Source organism: Hyperolius riggenbachi, chromosome 1 (assembly GCF_040937935.1).
Source record: "Hyperolius riggenbachi isolate aHypRig1 chromosome 1, aHypRig1.pri, whole genome shotgun sequence".
Classification (NCBI taxonomy): Eukaryota; Metazoa; Chordata; class Amphibia; order Anura; family Hyperoliidae; genus Hyperolius; species Hyperolius riggenbachi.
The window spans coordinates 660,976,734-661,000,811 of record NC_090646.1 but is presented as its reverse complement, the minus strand read 5'-3'; the positions used below and the strand labels follow the sequence as shown (position 1 = coordinate 661,000,811).

The 24,078-nt window shown below is 49.6% G+C and overlaps 1 protein-coding gene across 2 annotated transcripts in view; it reads right to left on the bottom strand.

The window, feature by feature from the left end:
- Positions 1 to 24,078, bottom strand: part of ATOSB (atos homolog B) — a 127,012-nt gene that overhangs the window by 52,734 nt on the left and 50,200 nt on the right. The window contains exons 1-2 of one of the 2 annotated variants that reach the window (XM_068252428.1): positions 10,723 to 10,741; positions 602 to 803 (exon numbers count right to left, since the gene is read on the bottom strand). In XM_068252428.1, coding sequence (XP_068108529.1) covers positions 602 to 678 — 77 coding nt within the window. In that variant the 5' untranslated portion in view covers positions 679 to 803; positions 10,723 to 10,741. Of the gene's footprint in view, positions 1 to 601; positions 804 to 10,722; positions 10,742 to 24,078 lie in introns of those variants that run through there. The other variant, XM_068252422.1, reaches the window with a different exon arrangement.

The window sequence follows — 24,078 nt, the reverse complement described above, 5'->3', positions numbered from 1 at the left end:
CCTGCATCCTTTCCCTCCGTGCTGATTGGAGGGAAGGGATGGGGGCAGGGACCGGAGCTATGCAGGAGGCGGGGGAGCAGCTGAGACTGACACTACAGATGTAAACACAGCCTCACAGCATGGCTGTGATTTATGAGGGATTGCAGAGTGCAGGGGGACCTTAGTGGGGTTTGGGATAGCAACAGAGGCTGGGCTGTATAGGCAGATCCAGCCTCTGTATGCAGATAACATTCTTTAAACACACCTCGGGTTCTCTTTAATGCACCTGATACAACACCCGTGAGGAATCCCCTCATTGTGGGGCGAAACATGTTGAATTCTGAGTCATGTCAATAATTGTACAGTACTGTACTTAAACTGCCTCTCCTGATGCATTCAGATTAGAGTCTAAACTATGGGCTGAGATCTTAAAGGGATCTTTGCATTCCTTCCGGGACTAGAGATTATATTTTTATTAATTCCATTTGATAAAGGGTGGTAATTTATCCCCACCCTCGAAAGAGTGCCTGTCACACGCCTTACACCTCAGAGGAACCTAATCTAGCCGAGGTGTGTGTCTCTCTCGATAATCCCTAGATCTCACCCCAGCCCCAGCTCTTACCCCTGTGTGTTTGTGTGCTGCCAGCGGCAGTGTGGTGCCCCTTGTCTGGCAGCTAGAACCCTCCTTCCATGGCACATCTAGCTGGTGAGTCCGGTCATACTGGCACCTACAGCTGCGAGAAAGGCGCAGGCTCAGAGCTTGCCTCCACACCATACCGGAGAGGGAACCTCCAATCAGAACCAGCGCCAGGGAGCTCCGACACCTGCAGAATGAACACAAAGAGCAAAGCAGTGAGATTATAATATTATCAACGTATCCAAATATAAAACAGCTGAATAGTGCAAATTGTACTAATATACTGTACATATAAGTCAGAAATACCAAGATACAATAGGAGAGAAAGCCCAGCCTATACAGGAATACAGGGGTACATCAAACCATTTATAAAGGGTCAGGAAACAATCCTATGTAAAGAGAAGGGAAAGGACAGGCAGGAGGCTACATGTGCAGTCCTACAGAGAGGACTGGAAAGGGGGGGGGGGGGGGGGAGAAGAGGACGAAGGCTGCATGTACTGGCCTATGGAGAAGGGAGGCTGCATGTACTGTCCTATGGAGAGGGGAGGAGAGGCTGCATGTACTGGCCTATGGAGAGGGGAGGAGAGGCTGCATGTACTGTCCTATGGAGAGGAGAGGCTGCATGTACTGTCCTATGGAGAGGGGAGCGGAGGCTGCATTTACTGTCCTATGGAGAAGGGAGGCTGCATGGACTGTCCTATGGAGAGGGGAGGAGAGGCTGCATGTACTGTCCTATGGAGAGGGGAGGAGAGGCTGCATGTACTGTCCTATGGAGAGGAGAGGCTGCATGTACTGGCCTATTGGAGAGGGGAGCGGAGGCTGCATTTACTGTCCTATGGAGAAGGGAGGCTGCATGTACTGTCCTATGGAGAGGGGAGGAGAGGCTGCATGTACTGTCCTATGGAGAGGGGAGGAGAGGTAGGAGGCTGCATATACTGGCCTACGGAGAGGGGAGGGCAGGAGCGGCAGGAGGCTGCATGTACTGGCCTATGGAGGGGAGGAGGGTGCAGGTGAGAGAGGAGTCTGCATGTACTGTCCAATGGAAGGGGGTAGGAGAGGTAGGAGGCTGCATGTACTGGCCTACGGAGAGGGGAGGGCAGGAGGCTGCATGTACTGGCCTATGGAGGGGAGGAGGGTGCAGGAGAGAGAGAGGAGTCTGCATGTACTGTCCAATGGAAGGGGGCAGGAGCCTGCATGTACTGGCCTATGGAGAGGGGGCAGGAGGCTGCATGTACTGTCCTATGGAAGGGAGGGGGGGGGGGGCAGGAGAGGCAGGAGGCTGCATGTACTGTCCTATGGAAGGGGGGGGGGGGTGCAGGAGAGGCAGGTGGCTGCATGTACTGTCCTATGTCTGCCAGAAGTAAAGATGATGACCCGCAGGCTCTCAGAGGACAAAACAACATGAACAAACTACACTGCAAATATGAATCATTTCTTCATCTGTCTTCTACTTTTAAACTTCTCACTTTACAATGTATTTATCTATTCTCCCCTTTAGTTCTATCTTTTGGTTAAGTCCCTCGGAAAGGCTGCGTGGTGGTTTTAAATTGGCGTCCGCATTTATCCAATCACATTTCAGCAGAGTCCCCCCCCCCCCCCCACACACACATACACTTTTGGATGGGAGCAGCGAGACTTGCGGAATGTCATACATTAGACTTGCTGATTTCTTAAATACACATTCAGCTATGTGAAGTATGTATGGCCTGAATAGCACAGCTGTGCCGCGACTGAGGAGGGTGTGCGCTGCACAACAGCGAATCGCATTGAAGATCCTGCCCTGTAATTGGCCGCCGTCCAGAGCTGGAACAAGATGCGGATAATTAATTCTAATGAGCAAATGACAAACATAAACTAAAGTCAAACAAAGAAACCTGCACAGCAAACAGAAGCCGCGGTATTAATGATCTATAGCTCGGGTATGACAGAAAGTCTCTCGTACACATTCCTGGCCCTTGTGCGAGTTCACTTCAAATGCTTGAAAGCCCCAGTTCTCCTCCCATTTTGTAATGTGCTGTCAGAATAGGTTCAACCACGGGGCATGTGTACATAGAGCACCAAATCTCAGCGACTCTCCGCAGAGCACCAAATCTCAGCGACTCTCCGCAGAGCACCAAATCTCAGCGACTCTCCGCAGAGCACCAAATCTCAGCGACTCTCTGCAGAGCACCAAATCTCAGCGACTCTCCGCAGAGCACCAAATCTCAGCGACTCTCCGCAGAGCACCAAATCTCAGCGACTCTCCGCAGAGCACCAAATCTCAGCCACTCTCCGCAGAGCACCAAATCTCAGCGACTCTCCGCAGAGCACCAAATCTCAGCCACTCTCCGCAGAGCACCAAATCTCAGCGACTCTCTGCAGAGCACCACATCTCAGCGACTCTCCGCAGAGCACCAAATCTCAGCGACTCTCTGCAGAGCACCAAATCTCAGCGACTCTCTGCAGAGCACCAGATCTCAGCGACTCTCTGCAGAGCACCAGATCTCAGCGACTCTCTGCAGAGCACCACATCTCAGCGACTCTCCGCAGAGCACCAAATCTCAGCGACTCTCTGCAGAGCACCAAATCTCAGCGACTCTCTGCAGAGCACCAGATCTCAGCGACTCTCTGCAGAGCACCAAATCTCAGCGACTCTCTGCAGAGCACCACATCTCAGCGACTCTCCGCAGAGCACCAAATCTCAGCGACTCTCTGCAGAGCACCAAATCTCAGCGACTCTCTGCAGAGCACCAGATCTCAGCGACTCTCTGCAGAGCACCAAATCTCAGCGACTCTCTGCAGAGCACCACATCTCAGCGACTCTCCGCAGAGCACCAAATCTCAGCGACTCTCCGCAGAGCACCAAATCTCAGCGACTCTCCGCAGAGCACCAAATCTCAGCCACTCTCCGCAGAGCACCACATCTCAGCGACTCTCCGCAGAGCACCAGATCTCAGCGACTCTCTGCAGAGCACCAGATCTCAGCCACTCTCCGCAGAGCACCACATCTCAGCGACTCTCCGCAGAGCACCAAATCTCAGCGACTCTCCGCAGAGCACCAAATCTCAGCGACTCTCCGCAGAGCACCAAATCTCAGCGACTCTCTGCAGAGCACCAGATCTCAGCCACTCTCCGCAGAGCACCACATCTCAGCGACTCTCCGCAGAGCACCAAATCTCAGCCACTCTCCGCAGAGCACCAAATCTCAGCGACTCTCCGCAGAGCACCAAATCTCAGCGACTCTCCGCAGAGCACCACATCTCAGCGACTCTCCGCAGAGCACCAAATCTCAGCCACTCTCCGCAGAGCACCAAATCTCAGCCACTCTCCGCAGAGCACCAAATCTCAGCCACTCTCCGCAGAGCACCAAATCTCAGCGACTCTCCGCAGAGCACCAGATCTCAGCGACTCTCCGCAGAGCACCAGATCTCAGCGACTCTCCGCAGAGCACCAAATCTCAGCGACTCTCCGCAGAGCACCAAATCTCAGCGACTCTCTGCAGAGCACCAAATCTCAGCGACTCTCTGCAGAGCACCAGATCTCAGCGACTCTCTGCAGAGCACCACATCTCAGCGACTCTCCGCAGAGCACCAAATCTCAGCGACTCTCTGCAGAGCACCACATCTCAGTGACTCTCTGCAGAGCACCAAATCTCAGTGACTCTCCGCAGAGCACCAAATCTCAGCGACTCTCCGCAGAGCACCAAATCTCAGCGACTCTCCGCAGAGCACCAAATCTCAGCCACTCTCTGCAGAGCACCAAATCTCAGCGACTCTCTGCAGAGCACCAGATCTCAGCGACTCTCTGCAGAGCACCACATCTCAGCGACTCTCCGCAGAGCACCAGATCTCAGCGACTCTCTGCAGAGCACCAGATCTCAGCCACTCTCCGCAGAGCACCACATCTCAGCGACTCTCCGCAGAGCACCAAATCTCAGCGACTCTCCGCAGAGCACCAAATCTCAGCGACTCTCTGCAGAGCACCAGATCTCAGCCACTCTCCGCAGAGCACCACATCTCAGCGACTCTCCGCAGAGCACCAAATCTCAGCGACTCTCCGCAGAGCACCACATCTCAGCGACTCTCCGCAGAGCACCAAATCTCAGCCACTCTCCGCAGAGCACCAAATCTCAGCCACTCTCCGCAGAGCACCAAATCTCAGCCACTCTCCGCAGAGCACCAAATCTCAGCGACTCTCCACCGAGCACCAGATCTCAGCGACTCTCCGCAGAGCACCAGATCTCAGCGACTCTCCGCAGAGCACCAAATCTCAGCGACTCTCCGCAGAGCACCAAATCTCAGCGACTCTCCGCAGAGCACCAAATCTCAGCGACTCTCCGCAGAGCACCACATCTCAGCGACTCTCCGCAGAGCACCAGATCTCAGCCACTCTCCGCAGAGCACCAAATCTCAGCCACTCTCCGCAGAGCACCAAATCTCAGCGACTCTCCGCAGAGCACCAAATCTCAGCGACTCTCCGCAGAGCACCAAATCTCAGCCACTCTCCGCAGAGCACCAAATCTCAGCGACTCTCTGCAGAGCACCAAATCTCAGCGACTCTCCGCAGAGCACCACATCTCAGCGACTCTCCGCAGAGCACCAAATCTCAGCGACTCTCCGCAGAGTACCAAATCTCAGCGACTCTCCGCAGAGCACCAAATCTCAGCGACTCTCCGCAGAGTACCAAATCTCAGCGACTCTCCGCAGAGCACCAAATCTCAGAGACTCTCCGCAGAGCACCAAATCTCAGAGACTCTCCGCAGAGCACCAAATCTCAGCGACTCTCCGCAGAGTACCAAATCTCAGCGACTCTCCGCAGAGCACCAGATCTCAGCGACTCTCCGCAGAGCACCAAATCTCAGCGACTCTCCGCAGAGTACCAAATCTCAGCGACTCTCCGCAGAGCACCACATCTCAGCGACTCTCTGCAGAGCACCAAATCTCAGCGACTCTCTGCAGAGCACCACATCTCAGCGACTCTCTGCAGAGCACCAAATCTCAGCGACTCTCTGCAGAGCACCAAATCTCAGCGACTCTCCGCAGAGCACCAGATCTCAGCCACTCTCCGCAGAGCACCCGATCTCAGCGACTCTCCGCAGAGCACCAGATCTCAGCGACTCTCCGCAGAGCACCAAATCTCAGCGACTCTCCGCAGAGCACCAAATCTCAGTGACTCTCTGCAGAGCACCACATCTCAGTGACTCTCTGCAGAGCACCCGATCTCAGCGACTCTCTGCAGAGCACCAGATCTCAGCGACTCTCCGCAGAGCACCAAATCTCAGCGACTCTCCGCAGAGCACCACATCTCAGCGACTCTCTGCAGAGCACCACATCTCAGTGACTCTCCGCAGAGCACCACATCTCAGCGACTCTCTGCAGAGTCACAAATCTCAGTGACTCTTTGCAGAGCACCAAATCTCAGTGACTCTCTGCAGAGCACCAAATCTCAGGCCCAGTGCACACTGGGCGGATCCGCCGGCCGCATCCGCCTGAAAATCCGTATGGCTAATGTATCTCTATGGGCTGGTGCACACCGGTGGTTTCAGGTTTTTAGCAAACCGCAAACGTGCCTCTTGCTGCACATCTGCGGTTTGCTTAAAACCTCAAACCGCCGGTGTGCACCAGCCCATAGAGATACATTAGCCATACGGATTCGGATGTGGCTGGTGAACACCCGGCGGATCGCATCAAGATCCGCCCGGTGTGCACTGGGACTAAATTCTGTCATCCGTACCCAAAACCGCTAGCATTTTGTGGATCTGCTAGCGGTTTTGGTGTGCACCAGATCTCAGCGACTCTCTGCAGAGCACCAGATCTCAAAAATCAATAAGATCATTTGCACTTCAAGTATAGGATCACCGTAGAATCACTTTTTTCCCATCGCTGTACAAAGTGATTTTGCATCTCTTTTACTAACCAAAATCACTGGCTGTACCCATAAAGCTTTGCACTAATGAAAATCGCAAAACCCAGCTGCTATACACATTTCTAGCACTAAATTCAAAAAACACTTCAAAATCGCTCCAGAAAACACTGAAAAAATGTAGCCTGAAGTAAGAGGTATATGGAGGCTGCCATATTCATTTCCTTTTAAAACAATACCAGTTGCCTGGCAGCCCTGCTGGTCTATTTCTCTGCAGTAGTACCTGAATCACTCCAGAAACAAGCATGCAGCTAATCTAGTCAGATCTGACAATAATGTCAGAAACACCTGATCTGCTGCATGCTTGTTCAGGGTCTATGGGTAAAAGTTTTACAGGCAGAGGATCAGCAGGACAGCCAGGCAACTGGTATTGCTTAATAGGAAATAAATATTGCAGCCTCCATATCCCTCTCATTTCAGATGTGCTTTAAAGTGAACCTCCGGACTAAAAATCGACCCAGCAGCACTGAAAAGGCTTGGTGTTTCTTTAACAGTTTCACAGCATCAGAACTTTGTTTCTCTTATAGAAGCCTAATTTTTAGCTGCACAGAAGAAAACTGCCCGGGCTTTTTTCCCCTGATGCTGTGCAAAGCATGATGGGATTTCTGATTTTGTTGTTCTCATTCTGCTGTTTTGGTGTAATTTTTTTTTTTTACATTTTGAATTTGACATTTGAAGCCTAGCGTGTGCAGCTGGGAGGGGTAATCAGGACACAGGACAGTTGGAACTGTGTCTCCTGCTCCTTGTCACCTCCTTTCAACCAAAAAGATGGCTGCCCCCATGACAAAGATGGCAGCCCCCATGAATCACAAACATTCGCCTGTTCTTTTAAAACAGGGTGGGTAACAGATTCAGTGTTCTCCCCAGGCTCTTTTAGCCGGGTGCTCCACCCGGCTAGTTTTGGTGACCACCCGGCTGTCATCTGCTCAACTCCTCCTCTGCTATAAGCAGAGTGGCTCACAGAAGCACTGGCCCTGCATTCTATCATCTCGCCCCACCCGGCTACTTTTTCATGCCACCCGGCTGGAAAAAATTTCTGGGGAGAACACGGAGATTATATTACTTATCTATTCTTATTAACATAACTAATGTAACTTGATGACAGTATGTTTGTTTAGGCTGAAGTTCCCCTTTAAGCCACAACCGTAACACACTGGAAGTTCATGAAAAATGAGAACGTTAAAGAGGAACTGTCGTGAAAATGACAATTCATAAAATTGCTTATTTTTTACAATATTAATTTACAGATTATTTAGTCAGTGTTGCCCATGGTAAAATGTTCCTCTCCCTGATTTGTATTCTGAAATCTATCACTGGTGGTGACATCTTTAGTTCTGCCGGTTGATCTGTACGGAATGTTCGTTACTGAGAGTTCTATGCACAGAGGGAGATATTGCTTACTTGTCAGTTGGGATAAGCTGTCATTCCCCACAATGCAATGTGGTGCACAGAGAGGAAACTGTCAGAACCAAGGTCATGACATCACACTGTGGGAGGAGCATCACTACAATATCAGCTATACAGACCCCCCCCCCCCCCCCCGATTATCTATTTGAGAAAAGGTAAAGATTTCTCGTGGCAAAGAGGTGTCAGCGACGTTCAGTTCTTAGTTAAAGCTCCTCCTTAAATCATCTTGGTTTTCCCCATTCCAGTATCCCCAGCCCACCTCTGCACAGCTCCCATTTTTTTAAACAACAGCGTAAATAAATCTAAGTGGCTGGCGGTGAGATTTGTGTAAGGAAACATGTAAGAGGCGTGCCGGGTGTATATTTGGCCAGAGTCGGTGCTGCTGATTATTGCCAGGAAAGGAAGTGATACATATATAGATGTGAGCGAGTCAGGCAGTGATTCAGAGGAGACGAAGCGTTCCATCACCCCAGCCGGGGCACTGCGGGGGGCACAGCAGCACAACGGCCTCCAGAGAGATGATAAGGGGTGCCTAGGGGGTCTGACAATGCATGCAAGATGATCACCAAATAACTGAGCATCACTATTGTTACTGTGCATTTATATAGTACTGACGTCTTCTGCAGCACATTACAGAGTACATAGTCATGTCACTGACTGTCCTCAGAGGAGCTCAGTTTAATCCTACCATAGCCATAGTGTAATGTCCTACCATATTATTATTATGTATTTATATAGCACTGACATCTCCTGCAGCACTGTACAGAGTACATAATCATGTCACTGACTGTCCTCAGAGGAGCTCACACTCTAATCCTACCATAGCCATAGTGTAATGTCCTACCATATTATTATTATGTATTTATATAGCACTGACATCTTCTGCAGCACATTACAGAGTACATAGTCATGTCACTGACTGTCCTCAGAGGAGCTCACAATCTAATCCTACCATAGCCATAGTCTAATGTCCTACCATATTATTATTATGTATTTATATAGCACTGACATCTTCTGCAGCACATTACAGAGTACATAGTCATGTCACTGACTGTTAGCAGAGGAGATCAAAATCTGATCCCTGCCACAGTTATAGGTTATAACAGGCCAGTTTGTTTTCATGTAAGTAGGGAGCCAATTAGCCTACCAGTATGTTTTGGGGAATATGGGAGGAAACCATTGTACCCAGAGGCAACCCAAGTACATGCACGGAGTACATACAAACTCCATGCAGATAGTGTTCTGGCCCAGATTTGAAGTGAGGATGTTAATGCTGCATGGCGAGAGTGCTATATGCTATGCCACCATGCCATCCAGACTACACTGCTGGACAGCTATCATTTCAAAAGGTATCTGTCGACTAGCCCAGGCCAGGCCATCCCAGCAAGTCCGGCCCGGGAGCAGAATGGCCGACCCCAGAGCAGCAAGTCCGGCCCGGGAGCAGAATGGCAGGCCCGGGAGCAGAATGGCCGGCCCCGGAGCAGAATGGCCGGCCCCGGAGCAGAATGGCCGGCCTCGGAGCAGAATGGCCGGCCCCGGAGCAGAATGGCCGGCCCCGGAGCAGAATGGCCGGCCCCGGAGCAGAATGGCCGGCCCCGGAGCAGAATGGCCGGCCCCGGAGCAGAATGGCCGGCCCCGGAGCAGAATTCAGGAGACTTAGAAACACCTTGGAAACCTAGAATATCATCACGAGCGACACAAAGGCTCTGCCTTCCACATGGAAGACCTGGGTTTGAATCCTGGCTAAGGTCAGTGCCAATCTAGTAAGGAGTCCTTTGGCAAGACTCCCTAGCTCTGCAGGGTGACCTGTTGAGCAGGCCCCTAGTGGCTGCAGCTCTTCAGCATTTTGAGTCCAACAGGAGAAAAGCGCTATGCAAATGTCAGGATTATTATTAAAGAGAATCTGTATTGTTAAAATCGCACAAAAGTAAACCTACCAGTGTGTTAGGGGACATCTCCTATTCCCCTCTGTCACAATTTCGCCGCTCCCCGCCGCATTAAAAGTGGTTAAAAACAGTTTTAAAAAGTTTGTTTATAAACAAACAAAATGGCCACCAAAACAGGAAGTAGGTTGATGTACAGTATGTCCACACATAGAAAATACATCCATACACAAGCAGGCTATATACAGCCTTCCTTTTGAATCTCAAGAGATCATTTGTGTGTTTCTTTCCCCCCTGAGGGGGGAGTGCATAGCAGAACCACAACACTGAAGAACTTGGCAGCCTTCCAGACACAGGCTGACAAGTCTGACAAGAGAGAGATAAGTTGATTTATTACAGAGGTGGTGATAGTAGAACGTGCTGCAGTAAGCCAGAACACATTAGAATAGCTTTTGGAACTTGTAGGATGATAAAAAAACGGGATGCAATTTTTGTTACGGAGTCTCTTTAAGTAAAGAACAGAACTTTGGAAAGGCTAATTTCTAGTCAGACAAGGCAAGCAGAGTAATTTGGTCGGCACTTTTGCAAATGCACCCATGTCATTTGGCGAGTACTGCGCCCGTTGCCATGGACACGTGGCAATCTTTACCGGCAGCCAGCGGGACACTTAGGAGTACCAGAGCTGCGGCGAGGGAGCGAATCACTGCTATCGTAAGAGCTGGAGAAAAGCCCCAGGTAAGTGATAATAGATCAAGGCATCGCATATCCTTTAAGATACAATCATCTTTTGCAACTTGCACAAAGGCTGGAATTCTACTTTAAAGAGGGACTGTAGTGAAATAAATTTACAGATAAAAAAATTTGGCCCTAGTTTTCTACATACCCATTTCCTCCCCCGATCTTGGTTGGCATTACCTGCTGGCATTTGTAGTTCCCCGGTCTCTGGAGCCCTGTATAGACTGGCCTTAGACAGAGGATTAGCGAGTAGGCAGTAACCCAGCAGCCCCAGGGCCTCAGTAAGAAGCTTATCTGAGTGCTGCACAGAGGCAGAGCAGGCAGTGTGGGGATGCAGCATGGCTGATAGAGAGCTGGCAATCAGCACACAGGGAATTCCTAGCGGCTGAGATAAGCAGAGGCAGAAATAACTTCATATAGAAAACAAGGCAACCGCAGGCCCAGCAAGCCAGCCGTACTGCACAGGCCGCGTCACCCAGAGCTGCTGCTGTATGCTAACACTGAGAGCAGGCATTACAGGGACCTAAATAACTTCATATAAAAAACAAGGCAACCGCAGGCCCAGCAAGCCAGCCGTACTGCACAGGCCGCGTCACCCGGAGCTGCTGGCTGCTAACACTGAGAGCAGGCATTACAGGGACCTAAATAACTTCATATAGAAAACAAGGCGACCGCAGGCCCAGCAAGCCAGCCGTACTGCACAGGCCGCGTCACCCAGAACTGCTGCTGGCTGCTAACACAGAGCAGGCATTACAGGGACCTAAATAACTTCATATAGAGAACAAGACGACCGCTGGCCCAGCAAGCCAGCCGTACTGCACAGGCCGCGTCACCCGGAACTGCTGCTGGCTGCCAACACTGAGAGCAGGCATTACAGGGACCTAAATAACTTCATATAGAGAACAAGACGACCGCTGGTCCAGCAAGCCAGCCGTACTGCACAGGCCGCGTCACCCGGAGCTGCTGCTGGCTGCCAACACTGCAGGCATTACAGGGACCTAAATAACTTAGAAAACAAGGCGACCGCAGGCCCAGCAAGCCAGCCGTACTGCACAGGCCTCGTCACCCGGAACTGCTGCTGGCTGCTAACACTGAGAGCAGGCATTACCGGGACCTAAATAACTTCATATAGAGAACAAGACGACCGCTGGTCCAGCAAGCCAGCCGTACTGCACAGACCGCGTCACCCGGAGCTGCTGCTGGCTGCCAACACTGCAGGCATTACAGGGACCTAAATAACTTAGAAAACAAGGCGACCGCAGGCCCAGCAAGCCAGCCGTACTGCACAGGCCTCGTCACCCGGAACTGCAATTGGCTACCAACATTGAAAGCAGACATTACTGGGACCTAAATAACTTAGAAAACAAGACGACCGCTGGTCCAGCAAGCCAGCCGTACTGCACAGGCCGCGTCACCCGGAGCTGCTGCTGGCTGCTAACACTGAGAGCAGGCATTACCGGGACCTAAATAACTTCATATAGTAAGGCGACCGCAGGCCCAGCAAGCCAGCCGTACTACACAGGCCGCGTCACCTGGAGCTGCTGCTGGCTGCTAACACTGAGAGCAGGCATTACAGGTACCTAAATAACTTCATATAGAAAACAAGGCAACCGCAGGCCCAGCAAGCCAGCCGTATTACACAGGCCGCGTCACCCGGAGCTGCTGCTGGCTGCTAACACTGAGAGCAGGCATTACCGGGACCTAAAAACCTTCATATAGAGAACAAGACGACCGCTGGTCCAGCAAGCCAGCCGTACTGCACAGGCCGCGTCACCCGGAGCTGCTGCTGGCTGCCAACACTGAGAGCAGGCATTACAGGGACCTAAATAACTTCATATAGAAAACAAGACGACCGCTGGCCCAGCAAGCCAGCCGTACTGCACAGGCCACGTCACCCGGAGCTGCTGCTGGCTGCTAACACTGAGAGCAGGCATTACAGGGACCTAAATAACTTCATATAGAAAACAAGGCGACCGCTGGCCCAGCAAGCCAGCCGTACTGCACAGGCCGCGTCACCCGGAGCTGCTGCTGGCTGCTAACACTGAGAGCAGGCATTACAGGGACCTAAATAACTTCATATAGAAAACAAGGCGACCGCTGGCCCAGCAAGCCAGCCGTACTGCACAGGCCGCGTCACCCGGAGCTGCTGCTGGCTGCTAACACTGAGAGCAGGCATTACAGGGACCTAAATAACTTCACATAGTAAGGCGACCGCAGGCCCAGCAAGCCAGCCGTACTGCACAGGCCGCGTCACCCGGAGCTGCTGCTGGCTGCTAACACTGAGAGCAGGCATCACAGGGACCTAAATAACTTCATATAGAAAACAAGGCAACCGCAGGCCCAGCAAGCCAGCCGTACTGCACAGGCCGCGTCACCCAGAACTGCTGCTGGCTGCTAACACTGAGAGCAGGCATTACAGGGACCTAAATAACTTCATATAGTAAGGCGACCGCTGGCCCAGCAAGCCAGCCTCACTGCACAGGCCGCGTCACCCGGAGCTGCTGCTGGCTGCTAACACTGAGAGCAGGCATTACAGGGACCTAAATAACTTCATATAGAGAACAAGACGACCGCTGGCCCAGCAAGCCAGCCGTACTGCACAGGCCGCGTCACCCAGAGCTGCTGCTGCTGGCTGCTAACACTGAGAGCAGGCATTACAGGGACCTAAATAACTTCATATAGTAAGGCAACCGCTGGCCCAGCAAGCCAGCCGTACTGCACAGGCCGCGTCACCCAGAGCTGCTGCTGCTGGCTGCTAACACTGAGAGCAGGCATTACAGGGACCTAAATAACTTCATATAGTAAGGCAACCGCTGGCCCAGCAAGCCAGCCGTACTGCACAGGCCGCATCACCCGGAGCTGCTGCTGTATGCTAACACTGAGAGCAGGCATTACAGGGAACTAAATAACTTCATATAGAGAACAAGACAACCGCAGGCCCAGCAAGCCAGCCGTACTGCACAGGCCGCGTCACCCGGAGCTGCTGCTGGCTGCTAACACTGAGAGCAGGCATTACAGGGACCTAAATAACTTCATATAGAGAACAAGACGACCGCTGGCCCAGCAAGCCAGCCGTACTGCACAGGCCACGTCACCCAGAGCTGCTGCTGCTGGCTGCTAACACTGAGAGCAGGCATTACAGGGACCTAAATAACTTCATATAGTAAGGCAACCGCTGGCCCAGCAAGCCAGCCGTACTGCACAGGCCGCATCACCCGGAGCTGCTGCTGTATGCTAACACTGAGAGCAGGCATTACAGGGACCTAAATAACTTCATATAGAGAACAAGACAACCGCAGGCCCAGCAAGCCAGCCGTACTGCACAGGCCGCGTCACCCGGAGCTGCTGCTGGCTGCTAACACTGAGAGCAGGCATTACATGGACCTAAATAACTTCATATAGAGAACAAGACAACCGCAGGCCCAGCAAGCCAGCCGTACTGCACAGGCCGCGTCACCTGGAGCTGCTGCTGGCTGCTAACACTGAGAGCAGGCATTACAGGAACCTAAATAACTTCATATAGAAAACAAGGCGACCGCTGGCATAGCAAGCCAGCCGTACTGCACAGGCCGCGTCACCCGGAGCTGCTGCTGGCTGCTAACACTGAGAGCAGGCATTACATGGACCTAAATAACTTCATATAGAAAACAAGACGAACGCTGGCCCAGCAAGCCAGCCGTACTGCACAGGCCGCGTCACCTGGAACTGCTGCTGGCTGCTAACACTGAGAGCAGGCATTACAGGAACCTACATAACTTCACATAGTAAGGCGACCGCTGGTCCAGCAAGCCAGCCGTACTGCACAGGCCGCGTCACCCGGAGCTGCTGCTGCTGGCTGCTAACACTGAGAGCAGGCATTACAGGGACCTAAATAACTTCATATAGAAAACAAGGCGACCGCTGGCCCAGCAAGCCAGCCGTACTGCACAGGCCGCGTCACCTGGAACTGCTGCTGCTGGCTGCTAACACTGAGAGCAGGCATTACAGGGACCTAAATAACTTCATATAGAAAACAAGGCGACCGCTGGCATAGCAAGCCAGCCGTACTGCACAGGCCGCGTCACCCGGAGCTGCTGCTGGCTGCTAACACTGAGAGCAGGCATTACATGGACCTAAATAACTTCATATAGAAAACAAGACGAACGCTGGCCCAGCAAGCCAGCCGTACTGCACAGGCCGCGTCACCCGGAGCTGCTGCTGCTGGCTGCTAACACTGAGAGCAGGCATTACAGGGACCTAAATAACTTCATATAGAAAACAAGGCGACCGCAGGCCCAGCAAGCCAGCCGTACTGCACAGGCCGCATCACCCGGAGCTGCTGCTGCTGGCTGCTAACACTGAGAGCAGGCATTACAGGGACCTAAATAACTTCATATAGAAAACAAGGCGACCGCTGGCCCAGCAAGCCAGCCGTACTGCACAGGCCGCGTCACCTGGAACTGCTGCTGCTGGCTGCTAACACTGAGAGCAGGCATTACAGGGACCTAAATAACTTCATATAGAAAACAAGGCGACCGCTGGCCCAGCAAGCCAGCCGTACTGCACAGGCCGCGTCACCTGGAACTGCTGCTGGCTGCTAACACTGAGAGCAGGCATTACAGGGACCTAAATAACTTCATATAGAAAACAAGGCAACCGCAGGCCCAGCAAGCCAGCTGTACTGCACAGGCCGCGTCACCTGGAGCTGCTGCTGCTGGCTGCTAACACTGAGAGCAGGCATTACAGGGACCTAAATAACTTCATATAGAAAACAAGACGACCGCTGGCCCAGCAAGCCAGCTGTACTGCACAGGCCGCGTCACCTGGAACTGCTGCTGGCTGCTAACACTGAGAGCAGGCATTACAGGGGCCTAAATAACTTCATATAGAAAACAAGGCGCCCGCTGGCCCAGCAAGCCAGCCGCACTGCACAGGCCGCGTCACCCGGAGCTGCTGCTGGCTACCAACACTGCAGGCATTACCGGGACCTAAATAACTTCATATAGAAAACAAGGAGACTGCAGATTTCCACCTCATGCGGTATTGCATTGCTGGGAAATGGATGAGAGATGTGATACAGGCAGCATTGTTTATTATACTGACAAGTAACGTGCAAGTCCAGGCTGCGTAAAACTCACAAAAAAATTGTATCGGCACAAAACCGTTAGTAGCTTATTAACCTCTTCTGGCCCTTGATGATTGAAATCTACGCCTCGTTTACATCCAGTTATTCCTGCCAGGGCGTAGATTTCAACCATCCCCGCCACGCGATTTCACTGCACACGCCGTGATTGCCATTAGCCAATCACAGTACTGAAAAGGGCACAGGCGGTCTGGTCCGGAAATGGTTAACCATTGTTGATTACTACATTATAATATTGTGAAATTAGGGAAATACTTTTTATTAAAGAGACACTGAAGCAAAAAAAAAAATATAATACAATTAATTGGTTGTGTACTACGGATAATTACTAGAACATTAGTAGCAAAGAAATACTCATTTTTATTTTCAGCTATATAGTTTTTTATATAACATTGCATCATTCTCAAACATTTGCAATTTACACACTACTCAGCATTCTAAATGATTTTTCAGAGCCGTCCAGTGAACTTTTGACCTGTCCTCTTCTTTTTTACTGGAGAGAAAAAGAAAATACAGTAACTGACAGTTGAGATAACAAGCTTCAGAAGACAGAGCTCTCTGCTACTTTGAAAGCTGTGGAGCTCAATGGCTCTTTTGCATGTATATCAACTAGAGCTTCTTAACTCTTGCTTTACTGGAAACAATATTAGACTTATGTCTCTGCTCCTAATGCTTTATTTCTTAGCTGTACTACACATACAAATCATGATATCATCATTTTTTTTTAGTGTCTCTTTAACTTTCCTATTTTCTGAATAGTTTAATCAGTTTTTCTCTTATCTCTGCTCTGTTTCCTCCCTTCTATAACCTTCCGAATGGCTGTTTGTTAGTTACTGACAGCTCCAGGCTGGAGACACCGAACATCTCACTTGTGTTACCGCATGTGATAATCTGTGTGAATTGACCGCACAAGTCGGTGGTGAAGAAGTCCAAATCCAAGAAGGGAGATTTCAGTTTGAAACATGAAATGGTGACCATACACCTAAAGATGGCCACCAGATCGACTATCAGGTAGATCCATCTCTGATGGCATCAGATGAGGGATCTCTTGGCTGCCCACAGTTTTCCAATCAATTTCAGCGTTAAATCGATTAAAAATCTGTGGAATCACGGCTGCCTGTTCCCCTAACTCCACAAGCCCCTCTCCAGCAGAGCTCTCACCTCTCCCACTGGCGGTGTCCTCTTGTGCCTGGTGGTTTATGCCGCGGGTCTCCTCCCTGTGTCTTTTCTCCCTGTCATGTGACACAAGCTGCTGTTCACACACTAGAGGTCCGGCGTGTATGCTGCCGGCGTGTATGTAGCTGGACCTCTAGTGTTTAAACTTCAGCTTGTGTCACATGACCAAGAAGAGAAAAGGTCACAGGGAGGAGGAGACTTGCGACATGCAGTAAACCACCAGACACGGGAGGATACGCGCCAGCAGGACAGGTGAGAGTGCTGCCAACACAAACGCCCAACCTGCCGCCAACTGGGCAAAATTTTCTGTCCTTGAGATTGACAGAATCCACCGATTTCGGACAGAAATCGATAGGGCAACGTTTGCATTAGTAATTTCTAGGAGATTCAATCACAGTGATCGAATCTGCCGTATACAGACAGGTAAAATCATCTTGTGTATGGTCAGCGTAAGCTCAGGCGGTACAATAGAGAGACACACTGGGGCCCAATAAAAGCGGATAGAGCAATAAGATGTGGCAGGACAGCAGAGTTAAGGATGGGGTCAGGACACACAAGTTTATTGGAAAAAAAAAAAATCCAAATTGCCCTAGTTCTCCAAAAACCCACATCCACAGACACAGCCAATGTGCCGAGCCTAACCCTGCAGACGCTGGCTGGGTGCCCGGGCATGCCTTTCCACTGCCAGGGATGCCACCCTGTGCCAGGCAGACGGGGTATAGCCTGCCAACCTGACGAATGCCCAAACCCTCTTCATCGCCGCCAAGCATCAGTTATCACACCAGGCCTATGCCAGGACATGCGATTACCGATGTCACCGTGAGACAGGCAAAAAAGCGGCATACGTTTCAGCTTCCTGTCACTAGCGGGCCTCTGCTGCACTGCATCCTGACAGCAAAAGACAAATGTTGTTCAGTCGCTATTAAGTCGTGTCCAACTCGGAACACAGCCCACCAGCCCCCTCCACCCTCTACTGCTTCTCCAAGCTCATGTTCCATGAACCTTCTGAGCCCTCTCATTCTCTGCCGCCCCCTCCTACTTTTATCTTCTCCAATGAATCCTGCCTTCTTATTATGGCTGCATCCTGCTAACTATTCTCCTGTTAAAGGGCAACTAAACTGAGCAGTATATGGAGGCTGCCATATTTATTTACTTTAAAGCGAACCTCCAGACTAAAACTCTACTCAGCAGCACTAAAAAATCTTGGTGTTTCTTTAACGGTTTCGCAGCATCAGAACTTTGTTTTTCTTACCCAAGCCTCATTTTTAGCTGCACAGAAGAATTTTTCCCCTGTTGCCATGCAAAGCATGATGGGATTTCTGATGTTGTTGTTCTCCTTCTGCTGTTTTGGTGCTGTTCTCCTTCTGCTGTTTTTGATCACCCCTCCCAGCTCACGCAGCTGGGAGGGGTGATCAGCACACAGGACAGTTGGAACTGTGTCTCATGCTCCCTGTCGCCTCCTTTCAACCAAAAAGATGGCTGCCCCATGACAAACATGGCTGCCCCATGAAATCACAAATATTTGCCTGTTCTTTTAAAACAGGGTGGGTAAGAGAGGATATTACCAATCTATTTTAACCTATTTTGGTTCCTGGACATAGAAACTACGTCCAGGAACCATGCACGCTACCGCACGCACACTCGCGCGCCCCCGGCCCGCGGTTCGTTAGCCAGGCAATCAGTGAAACGGGCTATGGTGCCCGATCACTGATTCCTCTCCCCCGCTGAAAAAGCGACAGCTTCTCTCGGAAGATGCGCCTTTTCTGGCTGTTACCTCCCCCATGCGTCGCTCTAAGCGTGTGTTACGCTTAGAGTGACGTCATGTAAACAAACTCATGGCCGCAATCTTGTGGCCAAAAAGTAATACTACAAGTAAAAAAAAATGAAAATCAACACACATTTACATTATAACACTACTGTTTACCTCCCACAACTACTCAAATAAAATGTTTAATATAAAGAAAAAAAAAAAAAATACAACAGGTAAATATTTACCTAAGGGTCTAAACTTTTTAAATATCAATGTAAAGATGAAATATTTCTATATATTTTTTATTTTGAACTTGTAAATAGTGATGGATGCAAAACAGAAAAATTGCACCTTTATTTCCAAATAAAATATTGTCGCCATACATTGTGATAGGGACATAATTTTAACGGTGTAATAACCGGGACATATGGGCAAATACAATACGTGAGTTTTAATTATGGAGGCATGTATTTTAAAACTATAATGGCTGAAAACTAAGAAATAATACATTTTTTCAGTTTTTTTCTTATTCTTCCTGTTAAAATGCATTTACAGTAAAGTGGCTCTTAGCAAAATGTACCCCCCAAAGAAAGCCTAATTGGTGGCGGAAAAAACAAGATATAGATCAGTTCATTGTAATAAGTAGTGATAAAGTTATAGGCTAATGAATGGGAGGTGAACATTTCTCAAGTGAAAACGACGGAACGCGAATGGGTTAATTAACATATCTAATGAAACTTAATGACAGTATGTTTGTTTAGGCTGAAGTTCCCCTTTAAGCAATACCAGTTGCCCGCCTGAACTGCTGATCCTCTGCCTCTAATACTTTTAGCCATAGCCCCTGAACAAGCATGAAGCAGATCAGGTGTTTCTGATACTACTGCAGTCAAATAGATCAGCAGGGCTGCCAGGCAACTGGTATTGTTTAAAGGGAAATAAATATGGCAGCCTCCATACTCCTCTCAGTTTAGTTGTCCTTTAAAATGGGCCTGAACCCTTGCACAGGACACAAGGAGAACAGACAGAAAGGCACCCTGTATGTTTTTAGAGAGAAGAGCCTGTCTAATACCCCCTCATCTTTAAGTAATTACAAATGTAATTTGATCTCTCAGATGTGTCAGCACAGAAATTCGACAGTCCTCGACAGACACAGCGAATACGTACGTAAGCCAGGATGTTAACCCTATGTCTGTTTACATGAAGGCAGGATGCAGACACACTACAGATGTATTTCAGGATGTGTATCAGCTGTAGCAAAGAAATGTTTTTCTCTAATTATGCTGCTACTTATCTTTTAGAGCAGATCGGAATTTCTGAGTTCAGGCCCGCTTTAAAAGGGACCCAAGCACCTGAAATGAGAGGTATATGGAGGCTGCCATATTTATTTCCCTTTAAACCATGCCAGTTGCCTGGCTGTCCCGCTGATCTCTCAGGCATCAGGAAACTGCTCTGGCATCACTGTACGGATTCTGTAGAAGATACAAGCAGTTATTTCCCAATAAAAAATAAATATTTTTAAAATACACTTTTTAGTATTAAACTCAGGCCCGGATTTACATCACAGGAGCCTATAGGCATAGATGTCCTGGCCCCTTAGACTTCGCCCTCCATGGACCAACAAACCCCGCCGAACCATACTACAAGTGTGCTGGCTGGCCCAGCTGTCACTTCCCTTGTCCATCATAGCTAGCTACAGGTGTCCTCCTTAGCATTAGGTAGCAAGAGGTACCCTCAGTATTAAGCAGCTAGAGGTGCCCCTGACTGAAGGGAGATCTGGTCAGAGGAATGCAGAGAGCTGGGTGAGTAAGCTCTCATCTGGACTCTGCATATGGAAGGAGAGAGGGAGGCACTCCGGGAGGAGAGTGAGCCGCCTCTTCATCATCAGGCGCCTGTAGGCAGGTGCCTACAGTGCCTTATGTTAAATCCCGCCCTGATTTAACTAGTAAATAAAGATGAAAATAATGGGAGGGCAATCCACACGCTAGCCTCTCATTCCAAGCAGGGTATGGGAGTTGTACTCCATCTTCTCTGCTGTATACTCACCCTCCATAAAGATACAAGACTCCAATAAAAGTCCTTCCACGTCACGCAGAGGTGTGCAGAGAGTCCGATGGCCGGTCACCTGCTGCAGCTTTATAGGCTTGTAAAGTGTAACATCTACAGGAAACCAGAGACAATGATAGCAAGAGGATTTATACTCACCTAAGGCTTCCTCCTCCCTCTGCAGTCTATTAGCTCCCTGCGTGTCCATCCGGTCCTCTGCGTTCTGCCGTTGTGGAGTCCGCTATCCAGCTGAGCTGCCGGCCATTGCGCATATCCGGGAGCGTCCAGTGCAAGAGCAGTAACAAGCTTAACCCTCTGGGCGATACAATTATATCGCCCAGGAGGTGGCGCAGCACTATTTTTTTAAATTTTTTATTTTTTAAATCATGTAGCGAGCCCAGGGCTCGCTACATGATAGCCGCAGCCCAGCGGCATCCCCCCACCCACTCCGATCGCCTTCGGCGATCAGAGTAAGCAGGAAATCCCGTTCAGAACGGGACTTCCTGCTGGGCTTCCCTGGTCGCCATGGCGACGGGGCGGGATACGTCACGGACGTCGTGACGTTGGAGGGAGTCCAGATCCACCCCTCAGCGCTGCCTGGCACTGATTGGCCAGGCTGCGCAAGGGGTCGGGGAGGGGGGGGGGGAGACTGCACGGCACGGCGAGCGGCGGCGATCGGAAGTTACACGCAGCTAGCAAAGTGCTAGCTGCGTGTAACAAAAAGAAAAATTATGCAAATCGGCCCACCAGGGCCTGAGAAATCCTCCTGCGCGATATACCCCGAGCTTATTATCGCTCAGGAGGTTAAAGGAATACTATCGATTCACATATTTTTTTCAATTGACACAGGAATGGTTTGGGAAGTGCTGCTAAGTACTGGTGTATACATTTTAGTAGCAACTTCTTTGTTTACTGTTATCAAAATACATTCAATCTTTAAGGCTGACTGAGCCATGAGGAGAGGGGAAATTCCCCTCACACTTGATCAGTGAACTCTATGGGCTTGATTCACAAAGCGGTGCTAACCTACTTAGCACGTCTAAAGTCTTTAGACGCGCTAACCAGGGTGCTAAGTAGGTTAGCACCGGATTTCTCAATCAGATCGTGCGCTAACTTTGCGCGCGCAAAGTTTTACGCGCGCTAAGTCCCATAGGCTTTAATGGGCACTTCGCGTGGTGCGCCCTGTGCTCTGTGCAGTACGCGCATAAAGTTTTACGCGCATAAAGTTTTGCGCACGTAAAGTTTTATGCGCGAAAAGCTTGTTTAGACGTGCTAAGGGGGTTTTCACAGGCGTGCTAACAGTTAGCACCGCTTTGTGAATCAAGCCCTATGTGTAGCTCTGTGTGTGACAGAGAAGAGAGCTCCCAACAGCTGCAGCTCCTTGTGTCCTGTGTTTCTGACTGACCTGTCTGAAGAGAGCAGAGGAAATGTAACTAATTGTCACAGCTTTTTCATACTGTTTTTGCTTTCAGAGTTTGATATGTTTGATATTTGCTTTCTGTAGTCTGATATGCAACTCTGGCTGTGCATTGAAGCAGACACCCCTTCTGCAATTGATTTGTCCCAATATAGCTAAATCCTAACCTCAATTACAGCTTTTGCCTCTGATATTTAACATGAAAAGTAGGAAAATGTTTACACAGCTACTTAGACATTATTTGCACACTGTCATTTTAGAACACTTGGGTATCGATAGTATTCCTTTAACGAAATGTGCATGTGCAAAACTGTCCCGCCCACAAGAGCGCAAACAGGGGATGCGCACGGCTAACATGCACAGTCGGGGACCTTACTGGGGCTGGCAGCGGAGCAATGGAGCTGACCAGGAGGAGGGCGGGGGAGCAGACGAAATACAGTGGGCTGGAAGAAGCCCCAGGTAAGAGTAAATCCCTTTGCGTTCAATGTCTCAGCTACACGTTAAAGAAGAACTCTGAACTTCAACTGAATACAGCCCGCGTGCCAGAGTGCTACAGGAATGTATAAATTAAGTTTGCTTTCTCCACAATCCAAATGGAGCAGCGGCGTCGTTTGTGACCCAATTTACAAAAAAAGTTTTTGTTTCAATGGTACGTAGTAAGAAAATACATAAAGTGTAACTGCAATTACAGAAATCGAGAGTACAGCTTTTGCTCCAAATGTTTTCTTTTCAAATAGTTTGGTCTTAAATTCTGAAGGGTTGGGGAGGAGTTAGATACTCACCTCATCAGAGGGAAGCCCCGCCTTCTGGCTTAGCTCCTGGCGGAAGATGCTCTCCTGTGCCCAAGTCAATGTATTGCTTCAGGCGGCAAAAATGTGACCCTCTGGTCTTCAGTAATCTCACTGAGAAGAGCAATGTTATTACCCAGCAATCATCACTACACAGAGAGGTTTCATCTCTCGCCTCTGCAGCTGTGAAAACTTTACATATCACTATTGTTACACAAATGAAACTTCCCCAGTTTCAACCCAAAGCTCATCTATAAACAGAAAAAAAAAAAACATTGCCTGGGGCCCCACATCTCCATCTTTTACTGTTTTTGTAAAAAAAAAAAAAAAAAAAAAAAAAAAACCCGCTTAGTGCATGATTGCATTGCAGTCAATGGCACAGCAACAATCTTTACCGATTGTTGTGGTAGCGGTGCAGCGTACTAATGCATAACGGCGACGTCATGTGACACACTTCCCGTCAGGAAGTGCACACGTGAGGATAGCCAGGCAACTGGTATTGTTTAAAGGGACTCCGAACACCTCTAATGGGCATGCCTTTAAGACAGATGACTTCCAAAGTCGTGCTATTACCCCTCTGGAGGAGCCTCTTGCAATGATCATGCGTGTCACTTCCTCTTCCTGCTTCATTCAGTGATGCACTTCTCTAACAGAGAAGACAGGGGTGACCCGGAAGTTATAACATAGCCAAGATGGCAGCCGCGATTTTTAAACTGAAATCGAACAAAAAGTATTTGGTGTAGAACGGCGATTCAGGCATCAAATGAAAGAGGAGAGCACAAGCTACAGAAAGGTATGCATCTTTAAAGAGGAGCTGTCAGCCATACTATCTCAGGAAAAAAAACAAATATATAAGTAGATAAATACTTGCTCTACTTACATAACACATGTATTGCACTGTCCATGTTATGATTCCTGTGAATTTTATAAAGGAAAAGTAGAGAATCCTATTCTAGACAGTTTCCATATTTACTGTGGCTATTTTGAAGCCAGTCCTGATGTAATAGCCGTTTTTAGGCCTAGTCCACAGTAGGTCTGGAAACGTATCCGTGGCTCAGTTTTTAAGCCCTGATGAAAAACGGAGTCCCGGATACTAATGTTAAAAATAGCAGCCATCCTCACCAAGAAAAAAAACGAATCTGTCTGCGTTTGCAGGAACACGGTTTCAAAACCTGAACGGAAGGTCCGCAACTGCTGCATTTTTACGGACCATGGATACACGGATGAGTAGTGAAAAGCA